A 10,323-nucleotide genomic window follows, 5' to 3' on the forward strand; every position below is an offset into this window, starting at 1 on the left:
AGACGCCCTTTGTCAGGGTGAGAAGCTCCCTTCTGTTCTGAGTTTCTTGGGCGTTTTTCATTATGAAGTGTGTTGGGTTTTGTTGGATTGGGTGTGTTCAGATGATCCTGTGCTTTGGTTTTTGTTTGATTGACGTGATGTATTAATTAACTGACTTGTGGATGTTCAATCGACCTTGCCTCCCTGCGATGACTCTTACTTGGTCACGGCTTACAATCCTCTTTAGATGTTGTAGGGTTCAGTTTGCTAGTATGTTGTTGAGGGTTTCTGTGTTTATGTACATGAGAGAGATCGTGGCTTCTTGTGGTGGCTCACACCTGTCATCCCAGCACTTTGGGAGGCCGAAGCGGGTGGATCACGAGGTCAGGAGTTTGAGACCAGCCTGGGCAACATGGTGAAACCCCGTCTCTAGTAAAAATACAGAAACTAGCCGGGCGTGGTGGTGGGCACCTGTAATCCCAGCCACTTGGGAGGCTGAGACAGGAGAATCACTTGAACCCAGGAGGCGGAGGTTGCAGTGAGCTGAGATGGCGCCACAGCATTCCAGCCTGGGTGACAGAGCGAGGCTCTGTCTCAAAGAAAAAAAAAAAGAAAGATATTGAACATTGTGATAATGGTAACTTATAATGGTTTTGTTTGCCTTTTTATAAAAAAAATTGAGGTGATTGACAAACTATAAAATATACCCATTTTAAAGTTTATAATTCATTGATTTTTAGTGTATTCATGGCCCTGCAGCCATCCCCTCTATCTCATTCTGAAACATTCCGTCATCCCCAGAAGAAGTCCCGTCCCCGTTGGCAGTCACGCTCCCGCTGGCTCTCTCCCTGTCCTTTCTGTTCGTGGATTGGCCTGTTCTGGATGTTTTGTATCAGTGGACCGTCCGCTGTGGCCGCTGGTGTCTGGCTTCCCTCCAGCGCATGCTGTTCTTGAGCTTCGTCCAGGTTGCAGCATGGGTCAGGACCGTAGGCCTGTGTGAGGGCCGTTTTCAGTGTCACATGATGCGTGTCCTGCCCTGGGCGGGAACGCCTCCACCCCGTGTGTGGTCCTTGGTGGGAGGCGGGACGAGTGGCGGCCACATGCGTGTGCTGCCCTTAGTGCCCCCCAGCCCTCAGAGGCGGAGACAAAGCCGCTTCCCCGGGTCACCGGGCACTGGGCTCTGACCAGCGCTTGCTCTTGGCTGCCACACTGTGATGTCCAGCAGCAGGTTTTGGGCCGGCCGAGCTAACCCTGCCTCTCTTCCTTCGCAGGCCTCCTCGCTGGGGAGGCAGAGTCCTCGCGTGGTCTCCTGCCTCGAGCACGGCCTGTGCCCCGGGGAGCCTGGCTTGCAGACAACAGCAGGTACCTTCCTTCCTCCTCCCCCTGCTCAGTCTGCCGAGGCCTTTGTGGCTGTGAGAGACAGAATACCTGCTGGGTCTGGCTGGACTGTGGACCAGCACACTGGCTTCCAGAGTCCAGGGTGTCCCAGCTCCCACCCGTTCAGATGGAGCTGTGGGGCAGAGTGGTCAGGACTCCATCTTCCTGTTCTTTAGCAGGGGCAGGGAGCCCAGGCAGCACCCCCAGCAGAGGTCCCAGGCACACACCTGCACCAAGCTGAGGGCTGCTTCATCTTGCCAGGGTGTTGGGAAGGGGTGGCTTGCTGAGGGAGCCGGGGCTGAGAAGGTGGAGGGCGGCGAGACCGGCAGCACCCCGGGTTCCCTGCGCCGTCCTGTGCTGCTGCTTGCCCAGTGGGCATCTAGGTCCCATGCCCGCCTCCTGGCCACCTGTGTTGGGCCCGCGGGGAGCACTTGATGCCGTAGGGCAGGGGTCTCTGTGACTGTTCTTTCTTCCCCTGGCTGGGCTCCTTCTGCGGGCCGGATGTAGGGCCGCATCTCTTTCCGGTATCAAACTGGTCCCCACCCCAGTCCTCGAAGAAGGCAGCGCCGTCCCCGTTTTCCCTCACGTGGCTCCTCCAAGGACGCGGTGGCCACTGAGGGTCCGGGCGCACCCAGGCAGCTCCAGGTCATTCCCTTACTCCAGCGAGGTGCCTGCCGCCCAGGGTCCTCTGTGCCCCGCAGCGGCATGTTCTGTGCATGGGCTGTGTGTGGTGCACACCTGTGTGCCCAGCCATGCAGGCTGTGTGGCTGCCCTAGAGGCCTCCTGCCTTGGGCTCCCAGGCCCTCAGGCTCCCAGCCTTGGGCCACACTGCTCCCTGTCTGGATTGATTGAGCCCCAGCTAGTTCCTTTGTTTGCTTAAAATTTTGCCTAATTGGAGACTAACCATGCCGAGGAACGGTGACACACGCCTGTTCTTCTGGGGAAACCTGGGTCTGACGACAGCGGCCGTCTGTTGGGCCGCGTACCTCGCATGTCTGCTTTATATGGCCCTGCAGACGGAGCATAAGGGACTGGCGTTGTCGAGGCCCCATTGGTGCTGTCCCTGCATGTTCCTTGATGCTGTACTGAGCTATGCAGGTGAGGGTTCAGCGTCACCCCGTTTGAGGAGTCGTGGAGCCCGGTGTGAACCCAGTTCCACTGAGTCCTGCTGCTCCTTCCCCCCTAATGAGACAGATGTTGGTCTCTTTCTAGTCCACTTGCTCCCCAAACCCTCGCAGGCTTCTCTGTTCAGGAAGACAAGCAGTCTCTCAGAAAGAGACACCCCCGCCCCCCAAAAAAAATCCTTGGAATCTGTGTGCAGCTCACCAGCCGTGCTCCCGTGTGCATCCGTCGTGGGGTGTCCTATTGGGTCCCCTCACGGGAGGCTGATCCTGGCAGCGTGCAGAGGGCCTCATCCCTCAGGCTTCTCCTACCCCAGGCGTCCGTAGTTTCGGCAGGATGGTCGGGACAGGTGAGGCAAGGTGCTCACCCTGGGCTGCTGTCTTCTCCCCAGTGGTGTCCATGGGCTCTGGAGACCATCAGTTCAACCTCGCAGAGATCCTGTCACAGAACTACAGTGTTCGGGGAGAGTGCGAGGAGGCCTCGAGGTGCCCAGAGAAGGCCAAGGAGGAGCTGGAGAAGGACTTCATCTCCCAGGTACTTGGCTGAGGTGATCCCGCCCCTGTGTTGGGTGGAGCCCTCCGGGGTAAGCCTCACAGTTTTTGTGCAGCTCAGATTCCACATTGGTAAGTGCTAAATTGTACATCTTTTTGCAAAGTACCAGATGCTGTCCTAGGAGCCAAAATTCAGTGGAGACCAGGTCTTTCATGGGGCTGTCTGAGCAGTGCAGTGGTCAGGGATTAAGCTAACTGCTTTCAGGTCTTCTGGTCTCAGAACCCACTTTGTGCTCTTAAAAATTATTGAGAGTTTCGGGCTGGGCGCAGTGGCTCACGCCTGTAATCCCAGCACTTTGGGAGGCTAGGCGGGCGGATCACGAGGGCGGGAGTTCGAGACCATCCTGGCCAACATGGTGAAACCCCGACTCTACTAAAAATACAAAGAATTAGCCGGGCGTGGTTGGGGGGCATCTGTAGTCCCAGCTACTTGGGAGGCTGAGGAAGGAGAATGGCGTGAACCCGGGAGGTGGAGCTTGCAGTAAGCCGAGATCGCACCACTGCACTCCAGCCTGGGAGACAGATTGAGACTCCGTCTCAAAAAAAAAAAAAAACTAGGCTGAACGCAGTGGCTCACGCCTGTAATTCCAGCACTTTGGGAGGCCGAGGTGGGCAGATCACAAGGTCAGGAGATCGAGACCATCCTGGCTAACATGGTGAAACCCCGTCTCTACTAAAAATACGAAAACAAAATTAGCCGGGCATGGTGTTGGGTACCTGTATTCCCAGCTACTTGGGAGGCTGAGGCGGGAGAATGGCGTGAACCCCACGAGGCAGAGCTTGCAGTGAGCTGAGATCCGGCCACTGCACTCCAGCCTGGGCGACACAGCAAGACTCCGTCTCAAAAAAAAAAAAGAATACAAAATTAGCCAGGCGTGGTGGTGCACGTCTGTAGTCTTGGCTACTCGGGAGGCTGAGGCAGGAGAATCACTTGAACCTGGGAGGCGGAGGTTGCAGTGAGCCGAGATCGCGCCATTGCACTCCAGCCTGGGCGACAGAGTGAGATCCTGTCTCAAAAAAAAAAAAAAAAATTGAGAGTTTCGAGGGGCTTTGTTAATGTGCTTTATCTGTTGCTTTTTTATTATATGAAAAGTTAAAACTGACATATAAATTGACTGGACGCAGTGGCTCACGCCTGTAATCCCAACACTTTGGGAGGCCGAGATGGGCAAATCACAGGTCAGGCGTTTGAGCCTAGCCTGGCTAACATAGTGAAACCCTGTCTCTACTAAAAATACAAAAATTGTCGGGCATGGTAGCTCATGCCTGTAATCCCAGCACTTTGGGTGGATCTCTTGAGCCTAGGAGTTTGAGGCCAGGCTGGGCAACATAGCAAGACCTTGTCCCAAAAACAATAAATAACAGGCCAGGTGCAGTGGCTCACGCCTGTAATCCCAGGACTTTGGGAGGCCGAGGCGGGTGGATCACCTCAGGTCAGGAGTACAAGACCAGCCTGGCCAACGTGGTGAAACCCTGTCTCTACTAAAAATACAAAAATTAGCTGGGTGTGATGGCGGGCGCCTGTAATCCCAGCTACTCAAGGGGCTGAGGCAGGAGAATCACTTGAACCCGGGAGGCAGAGGTGGCAGTGAGCCGAGATCGGGCCATTGCACTTCCAGCCTGGGGGACAGAGCAAGACTGTCTCACAAAAAAAAGAAACATTGACATGTAAAAATACTTATTCAGTAACTCATTTTAAAATAACATCAATAAATCAGTTACATGTTAATATAAATATTTTTTATGAAAATGAAAAAAAACTGTACCAAAAGAAAAAAATTAGTGAGAAGAATTAATTTTTAGTTTTCCAAATGTCTTTGAACGGAGAAGCCAATGTGAAAATCCAACTTCTGTCCTTTTTTTATGAGTTGGAGTCTCGCTGTGTTTCACAGGCTGGAGTGTAGTTGGTGCGATCTCGGCTCACTGCATCCTCCGCCTCCTGGGCTCAAGCGATTCTCCTGCCTCAGCCTCCCGAGTGGCTGGGACCACAGGTGTATGCCACCATGCTCGGCAAATTTTTGTATTTTTAGTAGAGACGGGGTTTCACCATGTTGGCCAGGCTGGTCCCAAACTCTTGATCTCATGATCCGCCCACCTCGGCCTCCCAAAGTGCTGAATTACAGACGTGAACCACCACGCCTGGCCAAGCTTCTGTCTTTAAAAAACTTATTTTTTTGAGACAGGATCTCACTCTGTTGCCTAGGTTGGAGTGCAGTGGTGCAATCATAGTTTACGGCAGCCTCGAACTCCTGGGCTCGAGGGATCCTCCTGCCTCAGCCTCCTGAGTAGCTGGGACTATAGTCGCATGCCACCATACCTCACCAACTTTTTTATTTTATTTTTTTTGTAGAGTTCTTGCTGTGTTGCTAGGGCTGGTCTTGAACTCTTGGCCTGAAGCAGTTTTTCTGCCTATAGGTGTGAGCCGCTGTACCTGACCCAGTTTCTGTCTTTTATTTGAGACAGAGTCTCGCTCTGTTGCCCAGACTGGAGTGCAGTGGCGCCGTCTCGGCTCACTGCAACCTCTACCTCCTGGGTTCAAGTGATTCTCCTGCCTCAGCCTCCCGAGTAGCTGGGACTACAGGCGCCTGCCACCATGCCTGGCTAACTTGTAGTTTTAGTAGAGATGAGATTTTACCATGTTGGCCAGGCTGATCTCGAACTCCTGACCTCAAAGTGATCCTGCCGCCTCAGCCTCCCAAAATGCTTGGATTACAGGCAGGATTGGATGTCCGGCCAGTTTCTGTCTTTTAAGGGAGACATTAATCTGTTGTGATAGGCTCTTACGGTTGAACTACAAATATAGCCTCAGATCTGTTGAAAAAGGTAAGAATATTTAACAGCTTTTCAGATAATTGTGGGTATTCTTTGATGCTACAGCTGGACTCATCAAGTGGGAGTTTTGTAGAGAGTAGTTGTGGAATCTGAGACCGTATCAGTGAACCTCATCGTTCAAGAGGCAGAAAAGTCCATGACCAGGGTCCAACTGAGTGGGTTCTGGTGCTGGCTCTTGCTGGCTCGCTGTGTGCTCACAGGGTGGGCAGAGAACAAGAGGGAGCCCTCTGGTGTTTTTCTTAAAAGGACACTAATCCTGTTGGATCAGGGCCCTACCCTCATGGCCTCGTCAAACCTTAATTACCTCTGTAAAGGCCCTATCTCCAAATACAGTCATGTTGGGGGTTAAGGTTGACTGTAACAGTTGATACCACCACCAGCCTTATCACACGTTTTTTAAATATTGGAAAGTTGGCAAGTTCATGTTGTCAAACCTAAGTTTTTCAAAATCTTGAATTTTACCTGCAGCAGTTACGGTCAGCTGTTTCCTTTGAAGTAACAGCCCCCTGGCTTGCATACAAGGCAGTGCCTGCCAGGTGCCTGTCTAAGCGACTGTAGTTGGCCAGCATTCTTTGAGGTGAAACGACCAGGAACAGCCTCTTCGCCTCACCACTCATTCCATGCATGTGGTTCCTTGAAGGAACCACCTCACTTTGGTATGCAGCAGGTGCATGCTGCATGCTTCCCACGCCCTCACAGCACATGGAAACATCTGCGCAGGATGAGACTTCACAAAATGCTCACTTTGTCCAGCACCTTCTTTTATTGTTTTTTGAGATGGAGTCTTGCTCTTGTCGCCCAGGCTGGAGTGCAGTGGCGCGATCTGGCTCACTGCAAACTCTGCTTCCCAAGTTCAAGTGATTCTCCTCCCTCAGCCTCCCGAGTAGCTGGGATTACGGGAACCCACCACCGCGCCTGGCTAATTTTTGTATTTTTGGTAGAGACAGGGTTTCTCCATGTTGACCAGGCTGATCTCGAACTCCTGAGCTTGTGATCCACCTGCCTCGGGCTCCCAAAGTGCTGGGATTACAGGCTTGAGCCACCGTGCCCGGCTGTCCATCCAGCATCTTCTGAAGTGAAGCTGGGGTGTTTGCTTTTGGTCTGTGAGGAATGTGACAGCAGTGACTTGTGAGCAGGGGTGCACCGGCTGCGGCTTCCACAGAGCACTGGGCTCTTCCCGGCTGTCGATGCGGCACCATCAGTGCAGGCATCCATGAAGCCAAAAACAGAAATCACGGCTGAGTGTTCTTAGGAAAGGGGCTTCACCTCGGGCTACTCTGGAGAGGTCCAGGCAACCCAAGGGCCTCTGGACCACTGTGTCAGCCTTCCTGCCTGCATAATCCTGTAGGTCATGGGCACTTCCCGCCTGCATAATCCTGAAGGTCATGGGCATACAGAATCTGTTCTGTCCACGGGGTCCTGCAAGAGAACAAAAGGGGACTCGGTACAGATGTTCCACCTGGGGAAGGGCTGGGACTCGGCTGGGAAGTTTGTTTCTTTTCTTTTTTTTTTTGAGACGGAGTCTCGCTCTGTCGCCCAGGCTGGAGTGCAGTGGCGCGATCTCGGCTCACTGCAAGCTCTGCCTCCCGGGTTCACACCATTCTCCTGCCTCAGTCTCCTGAGTTACTGGGACTACAGGTGCCGCCACCATGCCCAGCTAATTTTTTGTATTTTTAGTAGAGATGGGGTTTCGCCGTGTTAGTCAGGATTGTCTCAATCTCCTCAGCTTGTGATCTGTCCGCCTCGGCCTCCCGAAGTGCTGGGGTTACAGGTGTGAGCCACCGCACCCAGCTAGGCCGGGAGATTTCTGTGTGGACTTGAAGCCCCCAGGATGAGTCTGGGCAGGAGCTGGGGTGGAGGGGAGGCCAGTGCTGACATCTTGAGAGAATGAGAGGGAGCGTTCAGGAAGTTGGAAGCTGAAAGTGTGACCCACAGGGGTCAGGGTAGAGTCTAAGTCAGCAGGACTAGCCTCTGTAGAGTAGAGGCTCACACAAGGGGGGACAGAAGGATTTGAAAGCAACGGTGGAGAGGATGACTTTGATAGTTCGCATCTCTTCCTTCCCAGGAATTACACACCTTATTGCTACTTCTTGTCATGTTGCGTTGGCTCAGAGCATCACAACAGTGTTTCTTCTCATTTATTTTTTATTTTGAGACAGATTCTCACTTTGCCACCCAGGCTGGAGTGCAGTGGTGTAATCTTGGCTTTCTACACCCTCCACCTCCCGAGTACACGTGATTCTCATGCTTCAGCCTCCCAAGTAGCTGAGAGTACAGGCGGGCACCACCAAGCACAGCTAATTTTTGTATTTTTAGTAGAGACGGTTTTGCCATGTTGCCCAGGCTGGTCTTGAACTCCTGGCTTTAAGTGATCCACCTGCCTTGACATCCCAAAATACTGGGATTACAGGTGTGAGCCACTGTGTCTGGCCTATTTATGTAGTTTTCTGAGGGTTCTTTTTTTTTTTAAATCAGGAATAGATGTTGAATTTTACCAAATGCCTTTTCAGATATCTTTTTTCGCCTTTGATATATTGATGTGGAGTTACAATAGTAAATTGCCAGGTGTCGCACCATCCTTGTATTCCTGTAATTCACCCTGTGTCGCATCATCCTTGTATTCCTGTAATTCACCCTGTGCAAGGAGGCATTGTGGGCAGGGTGGTGCCCTCTTCCCCGGCCAGTGACCCCTAGGCTCTGGTGCCTCTCTGAGGGATTGTGAAGGAGCTCTTGGATGAAAGACTGGGCCTGAGGTCTGGCTGGAGAGTGCTGCCATGCGGGGAGCTGCTGTGGGTGTGACAGAGTGGCCCTGGTTGTGGCCAACGAGGCTCAGGCCAGAGGACGGGGACAAGAAGCCCCAGAGCAGTCCCTCCTGATGGGGCCCTGTTCCCTTCCCCAACTCAGAGCAACGACATGCCCTTCGATGAGCTGCTTGCACTCTATGGCTACGAGGCATCAGACCCCATTTCAGACCGGGAGAGTGAGGGTGGTGACGTGGCCCCTGACCTCCCGGACATGACCCTGGACAAGGTGAGTGAGGGCCCTTCCTGGAGCTGGCCCCCAGCAGAAGGTGGGGGGGCCGGTGGCTGCCTCTCTGCAGGGGGGTGTTCAGTGGGAGGAGGCACAAAGGCCCCCAGAACGAGTAGAATGTAGCTACCTGTGGCCCCTCCGCCGGGGCTGGAATGGCCATGGGCATGGGGCTGGACCCTAACCTTAACCCCAGGCCACAAGTCATTCTGGCTTGGGTGGGTGGAGGGGTACATCGGGGCCTCCCCAGGACTAGTCTTTCTGCCATTCCATACCCAGAGGTGACAGGTTGAGGGTTGAGAGCAGGGGAGGGCTGCATTGCAGAAGGTTAAAACCAAATGCACAGGCAGAGAAAGAGCCACGCATTCTGGGCGCGTGCCCCGTGGCAGCTCTCACTGTCCCCGGCTCTGGTGACTGGGTGTGGGCTCGCACGTGTCCCCGTCCCATCCCTGCTCCCCCGACGCTGTGCACCCTCGCGGCATTTCCACCTCCGTTCCTTATCTGCAGAATGGGAACAGCAGCCCCGCGTGAGCCTCAGGACGCTCCCCGTGTCTCTGTTGTTGTTGTCATTAGTGATATTGCGAGATTGTTAAAATGTTCTTTACTTTTTTTTTTTTTTTTTTTTTTAAAGGAACAAATAGCAAAGGATTTGCTTTCAGGGGAAGAAGAGGAAGAGACACAGTCATCTGCTGACGACCTCACCCCGTCCGTGACCTCCCACGAGGCCTCCGACCTCTTCCCTCACCGGAGTGGATGTAGGTGACTCTGTCCCATCCTCCACCGCAGCCAGGCCCGCTGCCAGACAGTCGTGATGCTTGATGAAGGGTCCTTGGGCTGACACAGGCCAAGAACTCATCACAGATGAGGGCATCTGCCTGGTGGGAAGCGTCAGTGGCCCTGGGGGTGCTTTGTTACCCCCTATGCTGGCCAGTGAGCCTGGACTCTCGGAGCGATTCAGTGTAAACAATCAGGGAACGTGTTGGTTCCCCTAGCAGATCCAGGGACAGCATCCCCAGAACCGTCCTCCCTCACAAGCCTCTGTGCTGGCTTTCCTGGGAACTGAGGGCTCGGGGCCCAGCGGTGCAGCAGCCGCCTAGAAGGGAAGGCCTCTTTCTTCAAAGGTGCATCCTGGGTCCTGGGTCCTGTGCCCATCTGTGTATCCAGTGTCTGGCCAGGGAGAGGGTCACAGCCTGGGCATCAGGTGGATGGAGAGTGGGAGTGGAGGGTCTTTGCCCAGAGGAGGGGTTGTACGGGCTGCAGGACCCTGGGGGACCTGCCTCTGTTTTCCCAAAGCTCATTTCCTGGCTGATGAAGACAAAGAGCCTGGCTCTTCTGCCTCCTCCGACACCGAGGAGGACTCTCTTCCTGCCAACAAATGTAAGAAGGTGCGTGGCTCTTCCCTGTCTCCAACCTGGCATCCCGGCCGTGGCTCTTC

General features: G+C 53.9%; 1 protein-coding gene across 9 annotated transcripts in view; it reads left to right on the forward strand.

Annotated features, from left to right (window-relative positions):
- The window catches only part of MIER2 (MIER family member 2), a 34,052-nt gene that overhangs the window by 7,391 nt on the left and 16,338 nt on the right, over positions 1-10,323 (forward strand). For 6 of the 9 annotated variants that reach the window (XM_023195741.1, XM_023195738.1, XM_023195737.1 and 3 more), the window contains exons 2-6: positions 1,251-1,341; positions 2,870-3,012; positions 8,766-8,891; positions 9,520-9,643; positions 10,182-10,273. In XM_023195741.1, the coding sequence (XP_023051509.1) occupies positions 1,251-1,341; positions 2,870-3,012; positions 8,766-8,891; positions 9,520-9,643; positions 10,182-10,273 (576 nt within the window). Of the gene's footprint in view, positions 1-643; positions 1,342-2,869; positions 3,013-8,765; positions 8,892-9,519; positions 9,644-10,181; positions 10,274-10,323 lie in introns of those variants that run through there. The other 3 variants (XM_023195746.1, XM_023195744.1, XM_023195739.1) reach the window with 2 other exon arrangements.

The sequence above is a fragment of the Piliocolobus tephrosceles genome, chromosome 21 (genome assembly GCF_002776525.5).
Source record: "Piliocolobus tephrosceles isolate RC106 chromosome 21, ASM277652v3, whole genome shotgun sequence".
Classification (NCBI taxonomy): domain Eukaryota; kingdom Metazoa; phylum Chordata; class Mammalia; order Primates; family Cercopithecidae; genus Piliocolobus; species Piliocolobus tephrosceles.